The sequence below is a fragment of the Caloenas nicobarica genome, chromosome 2, assembly GCF_036013445.1.
Source record: "Caloenas nicobarica isolate bCalNic1 chromosome 2, bCalNic1.hap1, whole genome shotgun sequence".
Classification (NCBI taxonomy): domain Eukaryota; kingdom Metazoa; phylum Chordata; class Aves; order Columbiformes; family Columbidae; genus Caloenas; species Caloenas nicobarica.
In genome coordinates, this window is record NC_088246.1 from 804,418 (window position 1) to 830,305 (window position 25,888).

The following is a 25,888-nucleotide window of genomic DNA, read 5'->3' on the forward strand; positions in this document are numbered from 1 at the left end:
CCGGTGACTGTGCATCTGCATGGACAGCCCTCCGTGCACCCCTCAGGTGGTGCCTGCACCCCTGTGATGGCGCATCCTGATGAGCACTTCCTGAGCACCCCGGGGTGCCCCCTGCACCCTCTTCCTTTGCACCCCAATGTCCTTTGCACCCCGATGCCCCCACCCATGGCACAAACCACCTCTGCACCCACAGGGGAGCCCTGTGCACCCCCATCCCTGCCAAACTGATGGATGCACTGTGAACAGCACCCTCCGTTCCCCATGGGTGCCCTGGCATATCGTGTCCCCTGTACCCACATAGGTAACTCCTGGTGCACCTTGTACCCCATGTCCCATGCACCCTGATAGGCACCTGGGGGCACCCCATCCCCAAACACACCAACAGGCACCCCGGTGGGCCCCCCCACCCCAGACACCCCAATGGGCACCTCCTGCCTGTCCTCCCCAAGTGTGTCCCAACAGTCACCTCCTGCCCAACCCCGCCGTGTGCCCCCGGGCACCTCCGCTCACCCTTCCCTTGGGTCCTGGCCAAGGTCCCCCGCGGGGGGTTGTGAGGGCACCTCTGGGTGCCACAGGCCGTGGGGACATGCCTGTCCCATCAGGGTACAGCCCAGCTGCCCCTGGTTCTCCATCCACATGCAAGGGGTTATCCCCATGTCCTGTGCCAGCCTGGGGACCCCGGTGCGGCAGGGGGCAGCAGTGGCCACCACGTGCCAGGGACAGGGTGCCCAGGGTGCCTCTTAGGGCGCACAGTCCCACATCCACGGGGGGGCTGTGCAGGGGATCCCCGGGTGCACATGGGTCATCAGCCAGGTCCCCACTGCCCACAGGTGCTGCCCGTGGCCCTGGTACCTGCGTGGGGACAGCGCACATTGGGGTGCGTGGGGGCCCAGGAGTGGCCGCGGTGTCACCAGGCCAAAGGGTCTGTGTCCCCGAGGAGGGGAACGGGAGGTTTGGAGTGGCCCCCACCAGCTCCAGGGGCTCTCTCCGGCTCACGGCAGAGTTTGAAAATACGACGATCACCACCCGTGCTGCGTTTTGCTGAATTCTGCCTTTTTAATGCCTGGTGCAAACCTCTGGGCACCATGTGGTGACAACAGCCAGTGTCACTCGGTGTCCCCAAGCCTTTGTGGGAAGGAGCCACTGCCCCCAGCATGGGGATACACCAGCACCACCCCATGTCCCCCCACCACAGCACACACAGCTACTGCACTCAGGGCAAATCCCCCCAGGGCAGCTCCACGACAGCTCCTGTGGCTGCAGAAGCCACCCCCGGGAGGAGGTTTTGGCAGCGGGTTTGTCCCTTGGCGCTGCGACCGCCAGCCCCCAGCACTGCCCCAAGGGGGAACATCCAGAGCCACATCCCCCACACACGGTGCTCCTCACCGGGCACCCACTTTGCCCCCGAGCCACGCGGACCCACAGCAAATGCCACGGCATAACTCAGGCGGCACCACCACAGGGGACAGTGCCAGGCCAGTCCGGTGACAGCACCGATGAGCACCGGTCCCCAGCATGCGCACTGGTGGGTCCAGGCGTGTGCTGGCCGCTCCGCTCACTGCTGGGGAGGGGTGTCTCCGCTGAGGGCTCGCCTGGCGCTGGCCGACACCATGTGCACCACGTCCTCCAACTCATAGAAGGCGTGGAAGAGCTCTGGCGAGGTGGCCCGGCACTCCAGGTACCGCCGCAGCGTGGCCAGGCTCCCCCAGACCTCCCGCTCCGAGGGGCAGGGCTGTACCGCTGCCGGTTCTCCCGTGTTCTGTGCCGTCCCCTCGTCCCCGTCCGCTGGCTCCCCATCGTGCTCCAGCTCCTCGTCCATCAGCACACAGTGGTCCAACTGCTCATGGCCGAACGCCAGGGCCTCAGCGTTGGGGCTGATGCCGGCGGCACGGAAGCAGTTGGCGATGAGCCCCGGGTGCACGTCCCCCCAGGCTTGTGCCAGCATGTGCAGGACATCCAGGAGGGTCGGCTGCCCCATGCCGCGCTCTGCCAGCGGCCACTGCAGCAGCCGGCGCCGGTAGTGGCCCTTGAGGTCGCTGGCGATGCCGCGGTCCAGGGGCTGGGCCACAGCGGTGGCCAGTGGCACGAACACCATCCTGACGTTGGAGAGCTGGAGGTACGGGTGCGCCTCGTGCTTGGCGAGGAGGAGGAGGACGCTCCTCCCCTGTCGCCGCATCCCCTCGTTGAGCTCCCGCAGCCACTCGGTGAACAGGGACGCCGTCACGGCGGCCAGGCTGCCGGCGCGGTAGCTCCAGGGCATCTGCCCCAGGTTGACTGCACGCAGGCAGCGGGGCCGGGGGGTCTCCCCCACCACCCGCAGTGGCACCTTCTCTGAGCCGTCGGCGTTGGCACAGAGCAGCAGCGTCAGCTGGTCGCCGGTGCTCTCACCGGTGGGGTAGACAACTCCCGTCTCGCCGCAGGCGTAGATCTCCGAGGGCGCGTAGCTGCGGAGGAGGCCGGGCAGCACCGCGCTGGCCCAGTGCTCAGCCGTGGGCTGCTCCGCGTCCTCCTCCCCTGCCGGCGGCTTCTTGCAGGCGAGGCTGTGGCAAGCCCCGAAGCGGGGCAGCCAGGCACTGCTGGGCTCCGGCTCGGGCCGGCCCGGCGCCCCGGCGAGGGGTTTGGCCGTGAGCGGGAGGAGGGGGCCGGTGCTGGGCGGGTCGGCGGCGCGGGCACCCTCCACCCAGCGCAGCAGGGCGGCCTCGAGGGCCGCGTCCTTCCCTTCCTGCCGGCGCTTGCGCTCGGGGTCGCCGTGGCGGTGCCACTCGCTCAGGATCCGCTCCCTGTTCTTGATGATGCGGCAGATCTGGGGCTGCGACACCCCGAAGCGCTTGGCCAGCTCGTTCTGCGACACCTTGGGCCCCTCCAGCATCTCCAGCACCCGCACCTTCTCCGTCAGCGACAGCTCCTTCCGCTCCTTCCGCGGCGCCGCTGCCAGGCCCCCCTCTGCGGGCCCCGGGGACCGGCCGTGGCTGCCCGCGGCCCCCGGCTCGCCGAAGCCTCTCCCGCAGCGGCCGCAGCTGTAGCCGCGCTCGCCGCCGCGCTCCCGCCGGTGCCGCACCAGGTCCGGCTTCTGCGCGAAGCCTCGGCCGCACTCGGCGCACTCCCCGGGGCGGCAGCGGCGGCTCTCCGGGGCGGGGGCCGGCGGGGCGAACCGCCCGTTACCGGGCCCGGGCTCGGCGATGCCGCAGTAGGTGCAGCCGCGCTCCCGCGGCGGGGCGGGGGGGGCGCCGGGGCCGGAGACGGGCGCCGGGGGGCAGCCGGGCGGCGGGGACGCCCCCTCCTCCCTCTTCACCTCCTTCCCCAGCCAGGGCCCTGCGGGGACGGGAGCGCGTCGGGGGTCACCCCGCACCGGGACCCGCCCGCCGGTTCGGCAGGACTGAGCCCACCCCCCGCCCCGCTCCCACCCGGCTCCCCGGTGTCCCGCTCACCCTGGGAGGGGCCGGCGGGCGCCGTGTGCGGCCCGGGGCTCCGGTGCTCCCCGTAGGGCCCCGCCGCCGCCGCCGCCGCCGCCTCCCCGCGCTCCACCTCGGCCAGGATGTCGGGTTTGGTGACGGCGAGACCTGCACGGGGACAACGGGAGGGGCGGCCGGTGACGCCGCCGGTGATCCCCCGCGGGGATGGGGACACCGGCGGTTCCGCGGTGATCCCGGAGCCTCACCCAGGGCGACGGGGTGGTCCCGGTCCTCCTTCATGGCACCGGCCCGATCCTCGGGGAGCGGCGGCGGCTGCTCCCGGTGCTGCTCCCGGCGAGGCCTGACCTGCGGGAGGGGCGGTGAAGGATGCGCCGCACCGGGACGACGGCGACAGGTCGGTGGCGACCCCGCCGAGCCCCGACGTGCCGCGCTGCCGCGGCCGTGCCTGGGCCGGGCCCCGCCCCCTCCCGTCCGCTCGCGCCCGGCGCAGCCCCGGCCCCGCCCCCGCCCCGCGCGCTCCCGCTGCCGCCGGCGGGAGCGCGCGCACGGGCACGCCCCGCCCCGCCCCGCTCTACCCAGCTATTGGTCCGCCACCAGCGGGCGCCGCGCGGATTGGCCGGGCCGCCACCCAATCAGCGCGCGGCCGGCGGTGCGGCGCTGGCGCCCGTCGCTGCCGGTGACCGGCGGTCCGCCTCGCCGCCAGGTGTCGCCGCCGCCCCGCCCGCCGCCGCTCCCAGCGTGCCCCGCGCTCTCGGCATGGCCGCTCTGCCCCGCCGCTGCTGAGGAGGCGCCGCCGCCGCCCGCCCCGCTCCGCCGCCGCCGCCGCCGCCCCCGCCGCACCCGCTGGGCCATGGCCGACTGGGCCCCCGCTCAGGTAAGCGCTGCCGGCTCCCCGCGCCCCCCGCTTAGCCGCCGCCCCCCGGCCTGGCCCCGTCTCCCGCCCCCCCGCGCCTGAGGCCTCTCGGCCCCGCTCCCCCCGCGGCCCGGCCGGCGGAACCAGGTCCCGTGTGTGCCCCCGCAGGAGCTGGACTGGAAGATGGAGTCCCAGGAGCTGGCCCTGGAGCAGCCCCTGGCCGCCCCCGAGCAGGGCCCCGGCGGAGAGCCCGAGCCCCCGGCCGCAGAGCTCTCCCTGACGCTGGTCACCGAGATCCAGACCGTGGACAGGAAGGTGGACACCCAGGCCGCCCAGCTCATGAACCTGGAGGGCAGGATGAGGATGGCGGAGACGAAGCTGATCGGCTGCGAGAAGACGGCGGTGGAATTCGGGAACCAGCTGGAGAGCAAATGGACGGCGCTGGGCACCCTCATCCAGGAGTACGGGCAGCTGCAGCGGCGCCTGGAGAACATGGAGAACCTGCTGAAGAACAGAAACTTCTGGATCCTGCGGCTGCCCCCGGGGGCAAAAGGGGAAGTCCCCAAGGTAACGGTGTTCTCTGCCCGGTTGTTGTTCTGCATGTTCCCCGTGTTCGCAGCCCTGTTCCAGGGATGCAGCTTCCCTGCGGTGGTGTCATCTTGGCAAGAGCTATCACCAGGGGCACCGGAGTCACCTCAGTGCTCAAAACAGCGGGCAGAGGGGTAGGTGCATCAGCTCAGGACAAAAGAGATCTTGAGGTGCTGGAGCGAGTTGAGAGAAGGGGAAGGGGCTGGAGCACAAGTGTGATGGGAGCAGTTGAGGGAGCTGGGGGTTCAGCCTGGAGAACAGGAGCTGAGGGGTGACAGGGACACAAAGAAACGGCCTCAAGTTGCACCAGGGGAGGTTGAGGTTGGATCTGGGGAACAATTTCTTCCCCCAAGGGCTGTGGGGCATTGGAACAGGCTGCCCAGGGCAGTGGTGGAGTCACCATCCCTGGAGGGGTTGGACAGACGGAGATGAGGTTCTCAGGGACATGGGGTAGTGCTAGATTTAGGTTATGGTTGGACTCGATGATCTTGAGGGGCTTTTCCAACCAAAACGATTCTCTGATCAGCGCAGGTCCCCTTGTGTTAATTACGCACAAGGCTCAGCCCCGTGTGCCCGCGCGGGTTTGGTAACGTCCCCAGTTCCTCTTCAGAGGCTAGACCGCCTTAGAAATGAAGTGAGGAAGAGTCTGTGCCAAGCGCTGTGTGCAGGACGTCGCCCACGCAGAACCGTCTTGTGCAGCACTTGAGGATTTTGAACGATAAAACATCCCCTGGGTGTTTTCTTCAGGAAACAAAACAACCGAGCGTATGATGCCTCTAATTGCAGGTCCCTGTGGCGTTCAATGATGCTTCGTTTAACTTCTCTGAGGAGGAGTGGAAGAGCCTGAACGAGTGGCAGAAGGAACTTTACAGGCACATCATGAAAGGAAACTACGAGGCAGTCATCTCGATGGGTAAAGATGAGCTGGGCTTCGGCTGCCGCAGATTTTCCCAGATGGGAACTGCGGCTGTGCCTGCGAGATCGGGGAACGGGGAGGGTGTGCGGGGTGGGGAATTAGTTCAGTTTGACGGTGATGGATATCGTGAGTGTCACCGCAGTGACCATGGCTCCCTGATGGTCTCTGTGAGTGAGCACCTGGGTTGGGAAGAGGAGGAGGAGGAGGAGGGGTGAGAGGAGAGAAACCCTCAGCACAGGACAGACATGGACCTGCTGGAGAGGGGCCAGAGGAGCCCCAGAAATGACCTGAGGCTAGAACAGCTCTGCTGGGAGGACAGGCTGAGAGAGTTGGGGTGTTCAGCTGAAGAAGGGAAGCTCCGGGGAGACCTTATTGGGGCCTTTTTGTACATAAAAGAGGCCCATAAGAAAGATGGGGACAGACTTTTGAGCAGGGCCTATCGTGATAGGGCAAGGGGTGATGGTTTTAAACTAAAGGAAGGAGATTCAGGCCGGACATGAGGAAGGAATTGTTGGCCCTGAGGGCGGTGAGAGCCTGGCCCAGGTTGGCCAGAGAGGTGGTGGCTGAACCATCCCTGGAGACATCCCAGGCCAGGCTGGACGGGGCTCTGAGCAACCTGAGCTGGTGCAGATGTCCCTGCTCATGGCAGGGGGCACTGGGGGGCTGGGAAGGGCCCTCCAACACAAACCAGCTGTGATTCTGTGGTTCTAAGACGGAGAAGGGGGAGTTCATCATGCGAAGCTCCCCAGATCCACTGCGCTGGGTGCCTCCGTCCGCTCGCCGCTCAGTGCCTGACAGCAGAGGGGTGTCCTGCCCCCCAACTTCCTTCCAGCCCCCTCTGTCCTGTCCCCCCGACTGCTCAGCCTTCTGGGGGGAAGAAACGTGAGGTTTGGCAGCTGCCTCCATGCTCTGTCTGACCCCAGCCTCAGCCCAGGAACGTTTCTTGCACAAGCAGTTGCGATATCTGCTCCTGTATTGCCGGGGAGAAGCAGCCGGCTCAGGGCAGCATGTTCACGGCCAAACAAACATTCTCTGCTTGCTCCATCCAGTCCTGGCTGCAGGGGTTCCCTCGGGGGGACACGTTCCCTTCACAAACACCTGTCTTGTGAGAAATGATTTTGCCGTGGCTGCACACGAGTGGTAGAGCAACGGCTCCTCCTTGTGCTGTGCAAGCCCAACTCAGCCCTTTTGTCTTTTTTTTTATTTTTTTTTTTTTACATTTCTTCCTCTCTTTTTTGGTTTTTTTTTTGAACAGAGGTTTTCTGCCATCCCTATGCCAGGGACAACGGTGAAGGATAAATACTGCCCACCCCATTCTGTTTAAAAAACAATCCCACATCCTGTGCTGGAGGCACAGGAACGCCACAGTCCCGCTGAAGGGGATCTGTGGATCTGAGCTTAAATTCTAAGCCTGAGCTTAGGAAAACCTACCTGTGCTTCATCTGAAGGTTTCCTTTGAGCGATGAGGTTTAGGGGTTCAGCCCTCGCAAAGGCGAACGGCTCTGCAGCGGTGGGAACGAGCGCCCAGAGCTCGTGCTGGTTTGGAGATGAAGTTTTCCGCTCCCTGCCCCGGGAGAGATGGTGACTGTCCCCTTTCCCCCACCCACGTCCACGAGCAGCCAGTGAGTCAGACGAGTGGGACGGAGCGGCCCTGGCTGGAGGGAACCGCCTGGGGAGGGCACTTCCCCCGCGGCCGCTGTGACAGCTCTGCTGCTGTCCCCGAGCTGGAGTCCCCTTTGCAATGGATCTGCGGACCTTAGCGGAGCGAGGAGGAGGAAGGAAGCCTGGAGGTAAGCACGGCCGCGGTTCCTCGTACCCCAGGGCCCGGGTGAGCGGTGCAGACGTAGGAGAGCAGCTTCTTAAGCCTCTCCTTCCGTCCCCGTCACCTCCAGCAGCGCAGGAAGGTTGGTGGGTGAAGGCTGGAGAGTCTCTCCCGTGCGAGGGCGAAGGAAACACTCTGATCCTCCTTGTTTTTTCTTTTACACGCAGATGCTGCCATTTCGAAGCCCGACCTTCTGTCCCGCATTGAGCAAGGCGAAGATCCCAACGCAGAGGATCAGGATGATTCCGACGGAGGAGAGACCCCCACAGAGCCCAGCACCGGTGAGCCACCCGGTTCCTGGGCCTCGGTGGGAGGTGATGAGCAGGCACGTGCCTGCTGGCGCTCTCCTGCTCGCCTCTGCTGTTGCTTTTCTTACCTGATGTGACCATCTCTCCTGAAATCCCCTGTAAAGCAGGTGCGAGCATAAACTCCTGTCATTCTCTCTCTTGCACACAGAGTTTTCCTTTCCTGGTCCCGACGACAGCTCATGGAGTAAATATGAAGAGGCTCTGGCCGAAAGCCATGAGGGCTCCGAGGAAGAGGAGGGCATGGAGGTCCCTGGTAGCTGTGAGTGATGGCGCAGAGCTCGGCCTGGTGCTGCGCAGGGCGCAGAGGGAGGTGGGCGCAGGTTTTTGGGGGTTGCCTGGGGTGATCTCCTTTGCTCGCCGAGGGCTCTGCCGGGCTCCCCTCGAGGCTCAGGGGTGGCAGCCGAGGCAGGTGGATCCACACGTGCGGCACACGAGCTGTACAAGCAGGCGGGGGCTGGCAGGGGGCTGCAGATCACCCGTGCGGTGCCGCAGCACGCGGCAAGGTCGTGTGTTTGGTCAGCCTCGGCACAGAGGTGAGCGGGAGCGTGCGTAGTGCAGCTGAGCTTCAATGGTGTGGGCAACAAAGGTCTTAAAGTCTTTTCCAGACTTTTCTGTCAGGCTGCTTGTGGAGCAGCAAAGAGCGTGGCCTTGTCACCACTCTGTCACTCTGGGTCCCTGCTTTGGAGCACGGGGACTTGTGAGCCGCGCTGGGACGCGTCCCTCGCTGGACGAGCCTCTGGCTTCCCGGCCCCGTTCTCAGCAGCAGCTCAGCTCTTCTGGCCGATGCTGTCCCGGAGTTTCAGCCTGACACAAACCAAGCGGCCTCTTTTCAAGCTGCATGTTTAGATATCTAGTGAAACAACGAGCAGACGAAGAGCCCTGTGGTAGTGCTGAGCAGTCTGCTCTGGGTGCACAAATGCTTGGCACAGCTTCACTTGTGGTTTTCAGCCCTTTTCTCCACATCCCCAGGTCCTCTGGGCGCTTTTCAGGGTCCTTGGCAGTCACTTTGAGTTACTGTTTATGCCATGGGGCATCCTCTGGCTGTACAAGCCCAGAACAAAGGGAGGTTTTATTCCTTACTCTTCAATTTTTTTTGTCTTCACCCTAAACCACATTTTAAAGACCCGTTCTGCTTTGCCTCCTGCTGAGGAACATACTTTTTGTCTAGCTCTGTGTAGAGACCTTGTTGTACTGTCTGAGCTTTCCCAAGAAATCTTTATCGGTGAGCTGGATGAGGGGATCAAGCGCACCCCCAGTGAGTTTGCAGACATACTGGGTTGAGTGGGAGTGTTGACCTGCGTGAGGGCAGGAGGCTCTACAGCGGGATCTGGCCCGGCTGGATCGATGGGCTGAGCCCAGTCGTCTGAGGGTCACCAAGGCCAAGTGCCGGGTCCTGCACTTGGGTCACAACAACCCCATGAACGCTGCAGGCTGGGGAAGAGCGGCTGGAAAAGGACCTGGGGGTGTTGGTAACAGCGGCTGAACATGAGCCAGCGTGTGCCCAGGGGGCCAAGAGGCCACCAGCATCCTGGCTGGTACCAGCACTGGTGTGGCCAGCGGGACCAGGGCAGTGACCGGCCTGTGCTGGGCCCTGGGGAGGCCAAACCTCGAATCCTGGGGGCAGTTTGGGGCCCTCACGCCAAGAAAGTCCTTGAGGTGCTGGAGTGAGTTGAGAGAAGGGAACGGAGCTGGGGAAGGGGCTGGAGCACAAGTGTGATGGGAGCGGCTGAGGGAGCTGGGGGTTCAGCTGGAGAACAGGAGCTGAGGGGAGACAGGGACACAAAGAAACGGCCTCAAGTTGCGCCAGGGGAGGTTGAGGTTGGATCTGGGGAACAATTTCTTCCCCAAAGGGCTGTGGGGCATTGGAACAGGCTGCCCAGGGCAGTGCTGGAGTCACCATCCCTGGAGATGAGGTTCTCAGGGACATGGGTAGTGCTAGATTTACATTATGGTTGGACTCGATGAGCTTGAAGGTCTTTTCCAGCCTAAATAATTCTATAATTCCACGTCAAAGTCCTTTGGCTTTCCATTCCCGTACTGCTTAGGTAGCTCCGAGCTGGGACTTGCAGCCCCATAGTGCCCGGTGTGTGCGACACAGAGGCCACCTCTGCCCTGAGAGTTGTGGTCTAAATAACGAGGCGGTTCTTATCTCAAAGAAATGATACAAATGTCTCTGCTCTGCCAGATGAACAGCAGTGTGACGAGGAAGATCCCGAAAGCCTCAAGCTCTCCGACTCCTTGTCAGGAAAGTGGGAAGAAGTTTTCTCGAGCCCGGAAGAAGAGACGAAGCCAAGCAGCAAGAACCGCAGCGGATCGGCCCCGCAGCAGAGAACCGCGACGGGCAACGGGCTGAGGCGTTCCACTCGCCGGGGGAGGGACTTGGCCAAGAAGGACGTTCCCGAGGACGTGGCCGCAGCGGAGGGGCCGTATATCTGCTGCGAATGCGGGCAGAGCTTCCTGGACAAGCAGCTCTTCACCGCCCACCAGAAAGCGCACGCCGACGAGGAGGCCTGCACGTCCCTGGAGCACGGAGAAACCTTCCGGCAGAAATCCAAAGTGACCCCTACGAAAGCCCAAGGGCCCTCCCGCTCCAAACCCTCCAAGCGCCCCGACGGGGAGAAAAGCTCCGGTTTCAAGTATGGCTTCGTCCGGCACCAGGTGAACAACACGGTGGAGAGACCCTACACCTGCTCGCAGTGCAAGGAGAGCTTCAGCCTGGAGGTCAGCCTGATCCTGCACCAGAAGCTGCACACCGGGAAGGGTGACGGGCCGCTGACGTGCACCTACTGCGGGAAGGACTTCCGAGACCTCTCGAAAGCCATCCGGCACCAGCGCATCCACACCGGCGAGCGGCCCTACCAGTGCACGGCCTGCGGCAAGAGCTTCATCCGCCGCGACCACCTCATCAAACACTGGCGGGTCCACACCGGGGAGACCCCCTACCAGTGCCCTGTCTGCGGGAAGCATTTCCGCTACAAAGAGTCTCTCAACTGTCACCAGAAAATCCACTCCCGCAACCCACAGCCCATGGAGGATTCGCAGCACAGTCTGGAGTCGGCGACCCAAACTGGCCATTTCTGCGTGAAAAAAGAAACTAAGGAGTAGCGCCCGGCGGGGGCCGGGCCGGAGGCGCTCGCGGTGACGGTCGAGCAGGTGGATGTGCAGCGTGGTGGGAGGTGAACTCGTATCGCAGCTAATCCATGTGGTCATGCTAACCAAGCCCGCTTTGTCGAAGCAGCAAAGCAATTCCTCTTAAAAAAAAAAAACAAACCAAAAACTCTGATCGGGTGGCCCAGGCACCTCTTGGACCCCGCGGGGTGACGTGGGACTTCCCAGCGGCCTGGGCCGCGGCCTGGCTGTCCCCGACACAGGGTGGGATCTTCGCCTGTAGAGAAGAACCCCGAGCGATTCTCTGGGGTGCGTATTTAGCAGGTGTTTCCCCACTGATCTTTGTGCATACTCGGGAGTGACGAGCTTTCGCTTTCTTCTTTCCGCTCCTTTCACACCGCGAGGCTGGAGGCGCCAGGGAGGGCAGGACGGTGCCCGTTCCCGGTGACCGCTCCCCGGCGCCTTGTCACGTTTCCAACGGCAGCGCCGTGCTGCAAGGCCAAGGCTGGGATGAACCAAGTGAGGCAGAAACGTGGGTTAGGGGCACGATGTAGGATTTGTCAGAGGCGGAAAAGCCGAGAGGAGAGAGCGGCAGAGAGCGAGGCGAGGAGAAGCAGGTGCAGGAGGAGAGCTGGGGCAGGAGATGGGGCTGAGGAGGAGGGAAGGGCACGTGCAGAGCTGCAATCGGGTCACTCGCCCGAGGAGGACGTGTCTCTGTTCTTTCGAAGGATTTTTCTGGTACCAGCCAGGCTGTCGTTTCCCTCTGGCCCAAGGGAACGGAGCCGCTGGTCCGTCTCACGGACTCCTGTCAATGAAGGTGATTTTATTCTTATTTTTTAACTGGGTTTGGTCTCACACTCAGGTAAGTCAGATGAGTGAAAGCAACTTCTCCTAACCCCTGTAAAGAGCTGTTTGGTTTTTAGTTAATCTAGAAGTGGTATATTATTATTATTATTATTATTATTAATTATTATTATTATTATAATACTACAAGGAAATGCGTGACACTATATTCCACAGTTGATCTAAAGCACTTAAATGTATGAGATAACTGACCAGAGTTTTTCCCGATGTCTGTGTAAATATTGGTCGAGTTCTCGGAGCTAATTGCTGTTGTTCCTGAGGTGGCTCTAAGTGGTGTCTGTGTGTCGTCAGCTGCTGGTTCGTGATTGTGTTTTGTAATAACTTTTGTAAGTCTGTCAATACAGTGTTTTTCCGTTGCGAAGCCCGTCTGCGGTGGGTGGTCGCAGCCCCACTCCCTTTGCCCCCCTTGCTGTTTCGTCCTTGCTCGCCCCCCTCCTGCCGTGACACTTGCAGCACCTTTGCCCAGCACCCGGCTGGTGTTTATTAGCGTTTTCCAGGTAATTTGCAGAACTAATGAACCGCGCAAGCTGAGCGGGCTCTGCTCAAGCCTGTTACTGTCTGCGCTGAGCATCTGGGGAGCCGGGGCCGGCAAATGAAGCTGCTTGGCACGGCTCCGGGGCTGCTGTGGCCGATGTCTGGCGTTGGGGCTTCATGTTTTTAAGCTTTTTCTCTGCTACCGCGATGGCTGGAAGCAGACTTTGGTTTTACGTGAGAATAATGTACTCTGGGAGGTTGTGGTGGTGGCCGGGCGCTGCTGCGGGACAGAGCGGGACCATTCCGTGCCGGGAGAAGCACCGGCGTGGCTGCGGCTCTGGGAGGTTGTGGACTGACTGCAGTGGGTGAGAGGAGCCCCGGCGCTCCGCCGAGGGTGCAGCCGCAACGCCCTGGGTTTGTCTCTCACTGGACGGCGCGTTCTGGCAGCCCAGCAGCGCCGGAGGGACCTCGGCAAATGGGACCGGGCTCGTTCGTGCCCGTCGGAGCCACCAAGCCGGGCTGTGCTGGGTTGGCATCGCCGCTTCCTCGCTTGCACGTACCCAAACTCTTTGTACCGGGGCTGCCAATAAACTGTTCCTGCCAGGCCTGGCCCCCCGGGACCTTTGTCTCGCTGCGCCGGGGCCTCGCGTGGCCCGGGGGACACTGGGGACCCGGGGCCGGTGGGTGCCCATTCTGTCCCAGGAGGGTCCTGCCCTTCCCCAGCAGCATGTCCCCCACCGCTGTCCCTGGGGGGGTTTGTACCCATCATGTCACCCCCGCCTGGCCCCGGGGCCATGCCTGGTGGGGGGGTCACCTCTGTCCTGGGGTGTTTGTGGAGGGGTGCCTGGCACAGCTCCGGCACCCCCAGCACCCTGTGTCTTGTGTCCCACCTGTCCCCATGTCCCCTCTGCTCGCCGGTGTCCTGCACTGCAGGGTGCAGGGGGGACACGCTGCACTTCTAGAAGCTGCTCCAGGCCAGAGCTGGAGCGGGGGACCCCGGGCGGATCCTCCCGGGCAGATCCCCCCACGCTCCGAGGAACCGGGAGGGCTCGGGAGGGGACAAAACATTGATCAAGGGCAGGGTGACGGCTGCTGGCTGCAGCGAGGCTGAGCACATGGAGACACCATAAATGTCCACGTATGTACGTTTATGGTGTGTGCATGCGCTGTGTGTATGTGTGTATATATATACATGTACATATGTGGCCAGGAGCCCAGATCAGACACGCAGCGCTTGTATGAACACAGCACCAGTGGCTGCATCCTTGTCCCCTCTGGCTGATCACCATGTGGATCCGCTAGTGGGAAATAAATATAGATAGATCTAGATAAATATAAATATAGATGTATCTCTCTATGTACAGTGTGGGTCCTTCCAGCAGCCAGGCTCAGCGCTCCCTCTGCCCCAGGATCCCAGTCTCCCCAGTTGCACTGGGACAGCTGAGCGCCCAGGCAGTGACCCTCTGTCCCAAAGCTGCTCCTGGTGTCCCCCCCCCATAGGTGTCACCTGCCACGGCTCCCTGGGACAGCCCGGATGGGCCCGGGCAGGGGGTCCCGAATTCGGGTCCCCGCCCATCATTGCTCTGCTGTCCCCCATTCCGGCATCGCCCCTCCCTGTTCCTGCAATCCTGAGGGTTTCCTGCCCTCCCGCGTTCTGTGTCACCCACTTCCCCCCATTGTCACCCCGTGCTGGGGGTCCCCGAGGTCAGGACAGGGAGTGAGGCTGGGGGGGCTGCTGCCACGCACGGAGTGTGGCCGGGGCTGCGGGAGGGGACACGGCTGCACCGGGGGGGACAGGGGGGACAGGACAGAAGGGATGGGAAGGCGTGGTGTGGGGTTGGGTGGGGATGGGACAGAAAGGGATGGGATGACACGGGACAGCATGGAGGGGATGAAATGGGATGGGACAGGGCAGGATGGGGTGGGACAGGATGGAACTGGATGAGACGGATGGGACAGAAGGGCATGGATGGGATGGACAGGGTGGGACACAAGACTGGACAGGGTATGACAGGATGGAAGGGGACGGGGTGGAATGGGATGGGACAGGGTGCGGTGGGACAGGACAGAATAGGACTGGGTGGGATGAGCCAGGATGGGGTGGGACGGGATGGGACAGGATGTGCTGTGATGGACAGGAGGGGACAGGAGGGGACACGACAAGACTGGACGGGACATGACAGGATGGGGTGGGATGAGACAGGGAGGATGGGGTGGGATGAGACAGGGAGGATGGGATGGGACAGGAGGGGACAGGGTGCAAGGGGACAGCATGGATGGGACAGGACAGGATGGATGGGACAGGACAGGGTGCAAGGGGACAGCATGGATGGGACAAAGCGCAATGGGACAGGACGGATGGGCTGGGACAGATGTGACAGGATGGATGGGACAGGACGGGGCAGATGTCACAGGATGGATGGGATGGGACAAGGCAGATGTGACAGGATGGACGGGATGGGACGGGGTGCGATGGGACAGGGCAGGACAGATGATGCAGGACAGAACGGGACCGATTGGGACGGGATGGGACAGGATGCGGGGGGCCGTGGAGGGACCGGAGGGGTCGGACGGTCGGCGCGTCCCCGCGGAGCCCCGACAGCCCCGGTCGGGCCGGGGGCGGGGGCCGGTCCCGGGGGGGTCGGTCTCCATGGCGACCCCGCCCTCCGGCCGCCATTTCACGGGCCCGCGGGGCCGCGCGGGGGGGGGCGGGGCCGGCAGGGGGCGCTCGCGCAGCCCCGGCCATGGCGGCGCCCGACGGGGCGGGCGGGGGGACCCCCGGTGACCCCCGGCCTGACCCCGGCTCCTGCCGGGCCCCCCGTGTCTCCCCAGTTCCCTCCAGTGTCCCCCCAGTGCCCGGGGCCCCCCGGCGCCCCCCGCTATCCCCAGTCTGCCCAGTCCCTTCCCAGTTACCCCCCACAGCCCCCCCAGTTTCCTCAGCTCCCCCTCAGTCCCGCCCAGTTCTCCTGCCGGTCACTCCTCAGTCCTCCCAGTCAGCCCAGTTACCCCTAGAACAGCTCCAGTTTCCCCAGTCTCTCCCCAGTCAGTTACCCCTGGACTGCCCCCGTTACTCCCAGATCCTCTCCAGTCTCCCCCAGCCCCTCCCCAGCTGCCCCGGTCCTTCCCCAGTTCTCCCAGTTGCTCTAGTTTCCCCAGTCCTGCTCCAGTTCCCCCCATTCTCTCCCCAGTTCCCTCCAGTCTCCCCAAGCTCCTCTGCAGTCCCTGCCAGTTCCTCCCCAGTTCCCCCAGTCCCTCCCCAGTAACCCTCCATCTCTCACCAGTTCCCCCAGTCCCTCCCCAGTTCCCCCAGCTCCTCCAGTTCCCCCAGTCCCTCTCCAGTAACCCTCTATCTCTCCCCAGTTACCCCCAGTCCCTCTCCAGTAACCCTCCATCTCTCCCCAGTTACCCCCAGTCCTTCCCCAGTTCCCCCATCTCCTCCGGTTACCCCCAGTCCCTCCCCAGTAACCCTCCAGCTCTCACCAGTTCCCCCAGTCCCTCCCCAGTTCCCCCAGCTCCTCCGGTTACCCCCCGTCTCCCCCCAGTTCTGGCCTCCGCAGTCGCCCCCAGGCCCTCTCCAGTTACCTGCAGCTCGTCCCCAGTTTCCCCCAGCCCCTTCCCAGTTCCTGACGGCACCTCCCAATTCCCCCCAGTCCTCCCAGCCCCTCCAGTTACCCCCAGTCCCCCCCCAGTTCCCGCGGTCAGCCCCAGTCCCTCTCCAGTCCCCGCAACCAACCCAGGGCCCGCCCCCGGCCCCCCCCAGCTCCCCCGGCCCCGCCGCTCCCTCGCCCCCCGCCCGGCCTTTCCCCAGCGCCCCCCAGGTTCTCCCAGTGTCCCCAGCTCCCGGCTCGTCTCGCAGCCCCGCCCGGCGCGGGGGCCCCGCGGGCCCGATCCCGGCCCCCCCCGCTGCCCCCGCTGCGTTCCCGCGCGGCGGGGCCGGGCGGTGCCGGCGGGGGGGCCCCGACGGTGGCGCGGTGATGCCGTCGGTGCGGCAGGGGGCGCTCGGGTGGCGGGTGTCCCGCTCCGCCCCGCCCGGCGCGGCCCCCGGCGCGGCCCGCGCGCGGCGGCGCTGGCCCGCCCGCCCCCTGCCGGCTCGGCGGGGCAGCGGCGGGGCCGGAGCGCCCAGCGCGGAGCGGCGGAGCCGGGACCCGCAGCCGCGCTCGGTCTCTCGCCGCCGCTCCCCCCCACCCCCGCCCCGGCCCCGTTCCCTTCCCTCCCCCGGCCGGGTCGGGCCGGGCCGCGCCCCGCCCCGCCGCCCCGCCCCGCCGCGCCCCCGCCCCGCCGCGCCGCGCCACCCCGGGCCCAGCCCGATGCCCGGCGGCGGGCGGAGGTGAAGCAGCGAGCGGGCGCTGGATCCTCCCGGCCGCGGCCCCCGGGGCCCCGGGCAGGGAACAAAGGGCCATGGCCGAGGGGGCTCCCGCTCAGGTAAGGCCGCCCGCCGCCGCGCCCCGCCCGCCCGCCCGCCGCGGGTCGCGGCCCGGCCCGGCGCCCGAGGGCCGCACGTCGGGGCGGGCCGCGCCGTCGGGGCCGCGGCGGGCGGCGGCGGGCGGGGGCCGGCGGGGGCTGTCAGCGCGCGGGGCCGCGGCCGCCCCCCCGGGGGGACGCGCAGGGCCGGGCAGCGCCGGCGGCGGCGCGGGCGGCCCCGGGGGGGCGGCGCGCCCGGGCCAGGCCGGGCCGGGCCTCTGCGGCCGGCGGCGCCCGAGCTGCCGTCGGGGCCCGGGCCTGCCCGTCCCGCCGCAACGCGCCCCCCCACCCCGCCCCGGCGGCCGGGCCCTGCGGGTCGGGGAGAGCCCCCCGCCGCCCCCGTGACAGCCCCCGCTCCCCGGTGACAGGCCGCCCCCCCCGCCCCTGTCACCGCCCGGTCCCCATGGCGACGGGGCGTCCTTGTCCTGACAGCGCTCACCGGCCCCCCCGGGGTGTCCCATCGCCGTGCCCATGGCAACGGGGCTCTGCTGTCCCCTGTCACCTCCCCTCCCCAGTGTCACCCGCGGTGCCGGCGCTGTGGGACACACACCCCAGCAGGGACACGCGCGCATCCCCGCCCCCCCGGCGGTGCCCTGACCCCCGCACCCTGTGCCCGCAGGAGCCGGTGCTGCCGCCGCGCTGCCCCTCGCCCCCGCGGCCCGAGCGCACCTCGGAGCGGGAGACGCAGACGGCCGAGCTGTCCCTGACGGTGGTGGCGGCCGTGCAGGCGGTGGAGAGGAAGGTGGACTCGCACTCCACCCGCCTGCTCGACCTGGAGGGTCGGACGGGGATGGCCGAGAAGAAGCTGATCGACTGCGAGAAGACGGCGGCGGAGCTGGGGAACCAGCTGGAGAGCAAGTGCGCGGCGCTGGGCACCCTCATCCAGGAGTACGGGCTGCTCCAGCGGCGCCTGGAGAACATGGAGAACCTGCTGAAGAACAGAAACTTCTGGATCCTGCGGCTGCCCCCGGGCAGGAAGGGGGAAGTCCCCAAGGTAGCGGTGTCCCGGGTCTGCACCCGAAATGCTCCCGTGAGGGGGGAGATGTGGTGGGTGAGCGGGGACGGCCGCGGCGCAGGTGAAGTCGCTCGTCATCGGGAGCTGGAGGCAGCAGAGCTGCCACTCGTGTCTTCCCGGCATGTCCTGCGGTGGGAGATGGACCCGAGGGGAACGTCCCCCCATCCTCCGGCCGGAGGTTTCGGTTCCGCTTCACCGTGCTGTGCACCCCGGGAGCGATTTACTCTGTTTTTTGAGAGAGAAACCCTGCAGATTTGATGGTTCTTTTTTTTAAGCAGCGTTTCTTTCACCACCCTGGTGCTGCAGTGGGGTCTCCTGGGCTGGGGAAGGAGCAAGCGGGAACCTCTGGGATTTAGGGGGACACAGACGAGCTCCCTGCGCTCATGGTTGAGCTGAGCCGAGCGTCAGAAGGAGCCCCCCATCAACATGGGGTTCATACCTCCTTTCCACATCCCGCTGGCTAAAAGAAGGTTTGCAGATGGGACACAGCAAAGTGAACATTGCCGCTTCGTCGGAGAGAGCGGAGGGGTCTGGAGGAGGGGGGTTCACACCCCGACACCCCCTTAGTGAATCAGGGAGCAGAAGCTGAGCAGAGCCCAGCTCGTGCATCCTGAATTTATCCCTAGAAATTGTTACTCGGCAAAGAGGCTGGAAGCCGGCAGGCTGCTCCCGGCCGGTTTGCACACAGCAGCTGACGAGAACTGGGAGCCCCTCAGCCTGGGGAGGGTTTTCCCTCGAGTTCTGGGGTAATCGAATCTGGGGGTTTACATCAGCTCATCAATAGAAGTGAGGTCCAGCCCTAGCGCCCGATTTTTATCTCCTTTACGCTCCCTCCAGGCGGGTGCAAGCCCGGTCACCTCTGCCCGTGCGGGGACCAAGAGGAGGAGGTCGGTGTCGTTTGGGGAAATCACGGCCTGGGTTCATCACCAGGAACTGGCCACTTGGCTGAGACCTTTAATCTCATAGAAATACATGTTCGGGAGTTGTTTTAAATATAAAACCCAACTTGTTGATGGCCTTGAAGCAGCTGAAGCCCGTCGGGAGCTGCTCGCGCCGGAGATAACGCGCGGGGCTCCGGGGGAGGGAGGCGGCCGCGCCAACCCCTGTGCTCCCTGTGGTCGCAGGTGCCCGTGACGTTTGACGATGTGTCCGTCTACTTCAACGCCAAGGAATGGGAGAAGCTGGAGGAGTGGCAGAAGGAGCTGTACAAGAACGTGATGAAGGGGAACTACGAGTCGCTCATCTCCCTGGGTAAGGACGGCAGGTTCTCCAGGGCTCCTGGCTGCCCGCAGCCTTGGGCACCTCCTGACTCCTCAGAGATCCCCTTGAGACCCAGATGCCCCATTTTACATGGAGAATTAAGAGCACAGGAGGTTGCAGAACTCCCAAAGCCCCTTGCAGCCGGAGTTACTGGGTGAAACGCCAGCCCCTTCCCCAGCCGTGGCTCTTGGAAGGGTTTCCCGTCCTCTTCTGGGTCTGCAGCGGGTACCGGCTCACGCAGCCCTTCAGAGGAAACTTTTGCGGAGGGGAAAGTTGTCTGATGGGGTCTGAGCTTCACTCCTTTGGGGCATTCCCTGTGGAGGCTGCAGGAGAAATTCTGGCTCTGCTGGGGCCCAGAGGTGAAATGCTTGTGGCTTCAGGAGAGCCAGGAATTTGAGTGAGAAGTTCTAAAACCCTACCAGAAGAATGCCCGGGTTGGGTTTCTACTTGAAGGTGGCTCCTCTGTGTGTGGCATCTCGGCTCCTGCCTCCATGAATCTCTGTTGCTGGTCCAGGGGTCCCACCCTGCCCGCAGCACCCGGCTTTTCTGCCCGCAGCCCCTCTGTCGATGCTCCTGAGTGTCTTCACATTTTCCCCCAGGCGCTGGGGAGACGTGGAAGCCAACGTTCAAATTTCCTGTGCACTAATCCCTCCATCCCTCTGTCTCTCAACAGACTATGCAATTTCCAAACCTGGCGTTCTGTCTCAGGTCGAGCAAGGAGAGGAATCGCGGGTCAGGACCGAGCAGGACTTGGAGGAGAGCGAGATCATTACCGATGCCACCGCAGGTGAGACGGGTCGCGTTCAGAAATGCTGCGCGCCCCGAGGCCGCAGCAGGTGTTTCCGAGCGCTGCGCCCGAGGTGGTTGTCAGGAGGAGCCGCGCAGGTTTGGCTGATTAGAGATGTGACGTCCAGGTACTGCTCGACACATAAACCAGGACAAGCAGAGCTCGGAGAGTTGGGGGCTGTCAGCAAGGGAGACGTCTGCAACCAGAGCAGGTCCTCAGGGCGCCGGTGTGCCCGGCAAGAAAGGGGAATCGGGGCCCATTGGGAAAACCCCCAAAATGCTCCCCAGCCTCTCTGGTTGTGTGTGGGGTGCCCGGGTTTGTCCTTGGAGCATCTGTCCTGTGCGCAGGGACCCGCGGTGCTGAGGGGTTTCTCCAGGGACCCCAAATCCCACAGCGACTCCTGCTCTGAGATAAGGGGGGCTGCTGGGGAGATGAGGTGTCCTAGAAGGGATGGTGTCAGCTCCACTGCGGGTCTCTGGCGCAGGCTGCGGACGTGGGGTCACTCCAACCTTGTGCTCTTGGTCACGAGGGTCTTGAAGTTAAATGGGGACCAACGGGAGGAGAAAAATCACCTGCTGCTCGCAGGGAGCTGCCAGCGCAGCGCTGTGGCCGGGGGACGCGGGGTGCTGGGCTGCAGGCGCCGAGACCCTGTGCCTGCGGAGGATCCCGAGCGAGAGGCAGGAGTAGGGCAGGGCTGGCTGAAGGGGGAGCAGAAGTGTCCGCCCCAATGAAACCCCGCTGCGGGATCGGCAGCCGGAGCTGGCGGGGATTGTCGCGAGCGGTTTCTTCGTCACGATTTCTGGGCGTGACGGCGGGCGGGAATCTCTCTTTGCTGCAGCTGGTATCAGGGTTGTGATCAAAACGGAGGAGCTCCTTCCCGAAGACAGCCCCGAAAACGCCGAGCTGCACGGGATGTCGGGGCAGTCGGAGGGCAGCTTCCAGAGCCCCGACGAGGAGGTCGCCTGCGAGAGCCCCTACGGCTCCGTGTCCCCGCCGAGGGACCTGCCGGGAACCAGCCTGGGCGACTCGTCCGAGTACGGAGCTGATTTCAACGAGATCCAGAGAGTGATTGTTCACCACGGGAGCTGCACAGGTGAGACATGTGGCACGTCGCGGGGGCTGGAGGCCCAGGAGGGGCTGTGGTGGGTCAGGCAATGGTGGAGAATGAAAGAAAAAGGTTAAATCCCCCCAGAGCTGGCACCAGAAGGAAAGTTTCTGGCTGCAGCAACCTCAGGGGTGGCTGTGGTGAGACCTCAGGCTGGGAGGAGGAGGCAGCACACACGTGGTGGACATCAGAACGTGGTCCCTGAGGGCACCTGACCTGCTCCGGAGTGAGTGAGCAGTGGCCGCGGGTTTGGAAAGCCCTCGTTACACGTGGAGACGGAGGGAAGATGTGTCCCAGGCAGCCCCGGTGAGCCCCTGCTGCCAAAACCCACCGTTGCAGAGGGCAGGACGTTGGTTGGGGACTCCCTAGCTGGGCAGCAGATACGGTCCTACAGACGTGTTTTCGATAGGAAAGCAGGAGATGGGCTGGTGGGAACGGCGGGTTCCTTGTGTTCTGACAGCTTTGCGATGGTGTAACACAAACCAAGAGAGACAGGCTTGGGCTCTTGAGGTCCTCAACCTCGTCTCCGGGATCCTGTGGTCTCCTCACGGTTTTCCGAAGGAAAGCAGCCAAGCCACCAGCATTTGAGAGCCGGCACCTCGGCTGCCGCGCGGGGCCCCGGCTGGCGGGCTGAGCGGGAGCTGCGGGTGCTGGCGGCCACAGCCCCACCAGCGATAGCCCCGGGTCCGCGCAGGGCGAGCTCCTTGCTGCGGGGACCTGGGAACGTGGGTTTTCCCCGCTGCGGGGACAGAGCCCTGGCTTTGGTACGTTCAGGGAAAGCGCGGCTGCTCTTCCTAGGAAAGCACATAGGCCCGGCTCAAAGTCCAGCGCAGGGGACCCACCGCGGGCCTTTCCTCGGGGCACGCTGGCCGCGCGTCCTGCTGCACGTGTCCCTGCTAGGGCTGGTGTCACCAAACAAAGACAGCGGGTCACCTCCGGCGTGAGTGACGCGCGGGGGGAGCCTGACGTGCGTCCGTCCGTCCCACCGCTGTTTGCCTCTGGCAAGGACGGGGGTTCTCCGCGTGCCCTGTTGTGGGGACGCCGAGGGACGGGGACGGTCCCCGGCTGGGCGCGTTGTCTGGGGAGCGGCGGGGGAGCCGGCAGCCCCGCGCCGTGTTTCCGTCGAGCGGCGCCGTGCCGGCTGCGGGGAGCGTTGCTGTAACCCAGCGAAACGGCAGCAGATGGAGCTGCTCCAAAATCACTCAGCTGCCCGAGTCCTTGCGAATCGATGGCGCTTTTATCCCTCCCTCTTGATTTGTGGCATCGTGAAATTGCAAAACCTTTTGGCAGGTGGGTCTGACCTCACACTCTGAATTGGTCTGTCCAGGAGGCGGTTTGTCTGTCCTCCCCATTTCGGGGGTGCACGGGCTCGCCTTGCCTCTGCAGAGGACACACTCCCACCTGGGCGGCCGCGCAGAGCAGGTGGGCGCAAACAGCTGCAGAAGCCCATGCAGACGTTTCTGTAGCACCACCCAGGTGTGTAAAATAATGGCCCCAAGTTGCGCCAGGGGAGGTTGAGGGTGGATCTGGGGAACAATTTCTTCCCCAAAGGGCTGTGGGGCATTGGAACAGGCTGCCCAGGGCAGTGCTGGAGTCACCATCCCTGGAGGGGTTGGACAGACGGACATGAGGTTCTCAGGACAGGGGGCAGTGCCAGGGCTGGGTTATGGTTGGACTCGACGAGCTTGGAGGGCTTTTCCAACCAAAACGATTCGATGATTCTATGATAAAAGGCCACCCTGTCCCACCCGATGACCCTAACGCTGGTCCGGTTTTCCCCCGCAGAGGACGGGGTCGTGATCAAGACGGAAGAGGAGGAGGAGGAGGAAGACGACCCCGACACCCTGGAGCCGTGCGCCGTGTTCTCGGGCAGGAGCGAGCCGCCGGCGTTCCCCGGCCACGAGGCCGGGCTGGGCTGCGAGGCGCAGTGCAGCTCCAAACCGCAGCCCCGGAGCCTGGCGGCCGCACGCGTGGGGAAACCCCCCGCCTGCGAGAGGGACTCCGGGGAGATGAAACCGGCCCTCGCCCAGCAGCGGAACCGCACGAGGGAGAGACCCTACATCTGCCCCGAGTGCGGGAAGAGCTTCATGCTCAAGATCAACTTCATGATCCACCAGCGCAACCACCTCAAGGAAGGGCCCTACGAGTGCCACGAGTGCGACCTCAGCTTCCGCAACAAGCAGCAGTTCCTGCTGCACCAGCGCAGCCACACGCGCCGCGGCGTGGGGGTCCCGCGGCGCCCCGAGCACGGCCTCAAGCCCCAGGCGCGGCCCCCGCCGCCGGGGAAGCCCTACAAGTGCTCCGAGTGCGAGAGCAGCTTCAGCCACAAGTCGAGCCTCAGCAAGCACCAGATCACCCACGTCGGGGAGCGGCCCTTCACCTGCGGCGAGTGCCGGAGGAGCTTTCGCCTGCAGATCAGCCTCATCATGCACCAGCGGATCCACGCCGGCAAGAACGAGATGGCTTTTCTCTGCCCCCAGTGCGGGAAGAACTTCACCCGGCCCTCCCACCTCCTGCGGCACCAGCGGACTCACACCGGCGAGCGGCCCTACCAGTGCAGCCAGTGCGAGAAGACCTTCAGCGAGAAGTCCAAGCTCACCAACCATTACCGCATCCACACCCGCGAGCGCCCGCACGCCTGCGCCGTCTGCGGGAAGGGCTTTATCCGCAAACACCATCTCCTGGAGCACCAGCGCATCCACACGGGCGAGCGGCCCTACCACTGCAGCGAGTGCGGCAAGAACTTCACCCAGAAGCACCATCTCCTGGAGCACCAGCGGGCGCACACCGGCGAGCGGCCGTACCCCTGCACCGAGTGCACCAAGTGCTTCCGCTACAAGCAGTCGCTCAAGTACCACCTGAGGACGCACATGGGAGAGTGAGGGGCTGCCCACGGCTTCCTCTCCCTCCCCTTCCTCCCTCCCTCCATCCATCCCTCCTCTTCCTCCTCCTCCTCCTCCTCCTCGTCCTCCTCCTCCTCTGCTCATCTCTCCCTCCATCTCCCCCCACCCCTCACCCCCGGCTCAGGGCATGGACATCAAGGAAGCTTTGTGTGGTAGCGCCGCTGCTCTGGTTGGAGACGGCTAGGTTGATTGGAAATAAATTAATTAATTAAAGCAAGCTACGCGCGGCAAAGTTCAAAGGTTCTACATATATAAAATTAACAGAAGCAGCTGATTTAGGGGGAATCCTCACCATCAGGAAAAAAAAAAAAGGCAAACAAAGCCGACAACGAAAGCAACCTGTGCAGGGTGTTTTGCCGGAGTAGGACTCAAAACTGCTTTTTCAATCTACTGTTTGGGGTTTTTGGTTTTTTTTAATAAATGTGGAGGAACTTTTTATTTGATAAGCAAACTTAGGATCGCCAAGATTTTTGTTTTGTTTTGTTTAAATGCTCTGTAGGCTGATTCTGGCACAGTCACTTTTGTGCAGGAGCTCTGCAGAGATGCTGCCTGGTCCCGGCTCTCGGGCTGGACGCGGCAGCCGCTCAGCAGCGCGTGTGACAAGGAGCCCCCGGCCAGGGGAGGTGAGTACAAACGAGATCCAGGTGGCGAGGAAGTTCTCTGCGTGTCTAGATTCGAAGCGCTGATAGGTGCCTGCCCGGCTCTCGGGGCTGTGATGCACTCGTGAGTTATAGAATAAAATACTAGTTACAGTAAAAGAACCTTTTTCTGGTAGAACCCCATCAGCAAGGCTCCTCCAAACACTCATTTCTAGCGCTTCATCCTCCCGCGGCGGCAGACGTCTTCCCGGCGAGCGGCGACCCCGGCGCTCCCGCCACTACGAGAGCTGCACCGACGGCACCGCCGACCGGTTTGTAGCCGCAGGTCTGGCCGCGGGGTCACGATGTACCTGCGCACGGGACGTCGCCGTGTTTAACTGCTCTTCTGCTCACTTTGAAACGCGCGGGCAGCCCTCGGCCTCGCTGGTGGCATCGACCGCGTGCTCCCCGGCAGCGAGAGCAGCGGGATCCTGCCCCGGACACAGGAGCAGGTCCTGGGCTGGCTCTGGAAAAGCCTCAGCCAGGTCGGGGCTGCCCACGGGGACCGTCCGGGGCCCCTCGCCGCGCGGCTGTGGCTGGAGTGGCAGTGGGTCGGTCTCCTCGCTGTCGGTTTGAGCTCCCGTCTCCGTGGCTCGGTTCTCTGCAGTCCCGGCTCGCCCCGGTCGCGGGTCCCGGCGCTGGGCTGCGGCTGGGCTGGTGCAGCCGAAGCGCCGGGGCGGTGGTGCCGGCTCCCCGCGGCGCACGCCAGGCTCCTGGTGCCATGGGGGAGCTGGCGTCAGATCTCGTGTTGGACGGTGGCATCAATAAACAGAGCGATGATGGGAGAAGTTGTCGGGACCTGTTAATGCTTTTGTAGAACCAAAGTCCTGGCTGCAGGACTTAGCGTGCGTATGAGCGCCTCCTAAATTTGGAATTTACAGCCTCTTTCGTGCTAGAAAGCACCCGAGGGCAGGTGGAGCTGCCGAGAGCCGCCGGCCAGTCGCCACCGCGGAGGGAAGCATTTTGGGGCTGCCAGTGCAGGCTCCTGCCGAGGTGCCTGCGTTCCCGCTGCTGGGGGTGTTTGACACTCCCTGGGACACTTTGGGGGGTCAGGTCACACGCACAGGCCGACGTGGGTCAGACGTGGCACAAGCTGACGTGGGTCAGACGTGGCACAAGCTGACGTGGGTCAGACGTGCTGCCCCGGGGGCTGATGTCCCTGGAGGGAGGTGCCGGTGCAGGACACGCGGGCCTGGCTGCCCCGAACCCCCAGCAGCATCCCCCCGGCAGGGCTAAATGCAATTAGGGAAATAAAGAAATTAAAAGCAGAACTGACTCTGGTTCTCAGCAGCTCGTATTCATTGCGCTGGCACCGCCACGGGCCTGGCAACATCCTTTTTACTAAAAATGGAGGGATTCAGGGGGTTTTGACA

The 25,888-nt window shown here is 64.2% G+C and overlaps 3 protein-coding genes across 3 annotated transcripts; 2 read left to right on the forward strand and 1 right to left on the reverse strand.

The window, feature by feature from the left end:
• Positions 1-1,058: 1,058 nt before the first annotated feature.
• On the reverse strand, positions 1,059-3,884 carry LOC135986206 (tigger transposable element-derived protein 3-like). The gene is made up of 3 exons (XM_065630075.1): positions 3,659-3,884; positions 3,429-3,560; positions 1,059-3,312 (listed from the first exon to the last, which is right to left on the reverse strand). The coding sequence occupies exons 1-3, from the start codon at positions 3,690-3,692 to the stop codon at positions 1,556-1,558; spliced, it is 1,923 nt and encodes a 640-aa protein (XP_065486147.1). The 5' UTR covers positions 3,693-3,884; the 3' UTR covers positions 1,059-1,555.
• A 278-nt stretch (positions 3,885-4,162) lies between these two features.
• On the forward strand, positions 4,163-13,444 carry LOC135986209 (zinc finger protein 777-like). Its single transcript, XM_065630082.1, has 6 exons — positions 4,163-4,287; positions 4,435-4,833; positions 5,641-5,767; positions 7,760-7,873; positions 8,049-8,159; positions 10,086-13,444. Exons 1-6 carry the CDS (start codon positions 4,264-4,266, stop codon positions 11,003-11,005), a joined length of 1,695 nt encoding a protein of 564 aa, XP_065486154.1. The 5' UTR covers positions 4,163-4,263; the 3' UTR covers positions 11,006-13,444.
• Positions 13,445-16,646: 3,202 nt separating this feature from the next.
• LOC135986204 (zinc finger protein 777-like) lies at positions 16,647-25,267 on the forward strand. Its single transcript, XM_065630071.1, has 6 exons — positions 16,647-16,768; positions 17,427-17,801; positions 18,947-19,073; positions 19,756-19,869; positions 20,708-20,962; positions 22,760-25,267. The coding sequence occupies exons 1-6, from the start codon at positions 16,745-16,747 to the stop codon at positions 23,854-23,856; spliced, it is 1,992 nt and encodes a 663-aa protein (XP_065486143.1). The 5' UTR covers positions 16,647-16,744; the 3' UTR covers positions 23,857-25,267.
• The last annotated feature ends 621 nt before the right edge of the window (positions 25,268-25,888 follow it).

Excerpts from the sequence above, each read along its gene's own strand:
- LOC135986209 (XM_065630082.1), top strand. The coding sequence starts at position 4,264 with ATGGCCGACTGGGCCCCCGCTCAG. Across the intron at positions 4,288-4,434 it reads CCGACTGGGCCCCCGCTCAG|GAGCTGGACTGGAAGATGGA; the intron begins GTAAGCGCTGCC and ends GTGCCCCCGCAG. Across the intron at positions 5,768-7,759 it reads CGAGGCAGTCATCTCGATGG|ATGCTGCCATTTCGAAGCCC; the intron begins GTAAAGATGAGC and ends TTTTACACGCAG.
- LOC135986204 (XM_065630071.1), top strand. The coding sequence starts at position 16,745 with ATGGCCGAGGGGGCTCCCGCTCAG. Across the intron at positions 19,074-19,755 it reads CGAGTCGCTCATCTCCCTGG|ACTATGCAATTTCCAAACCT; the intron begins GTAAGGACGGCA and ends GTCTCTCAACAG. Across the intron at positions 20,963-22,759 it reads TCACCACGGGAGCTGCACAG|AGGACGGGGTCGTGATCAAG; the intron begins GTGAGACATGTG and ends TTTCCCCCGCAG.
- LOC135986206 (XM_065630075.1), bottom strand. The coding sequence starts at position 3,692 with ATGAAGGAGGACCGGGACCACCCCGTCGCCCTGG. Across the intron at positions 3,561-3,658 it reads GGACCACCCCGTCGCCCTGG|GTCTCGCCGTCACCAAACCC; the intron begins GTGAGGCTCCGG and ends GTCCCCGTGCAG. Across the intron at positions 3,313-3,428 it reads GCCCGCCGGCCCCTCCCAGG|GGCCCTGGCTGGGGAAGGAG; the intron begins GTGAGCGGGACA and ends CCGTCCCCGCAG.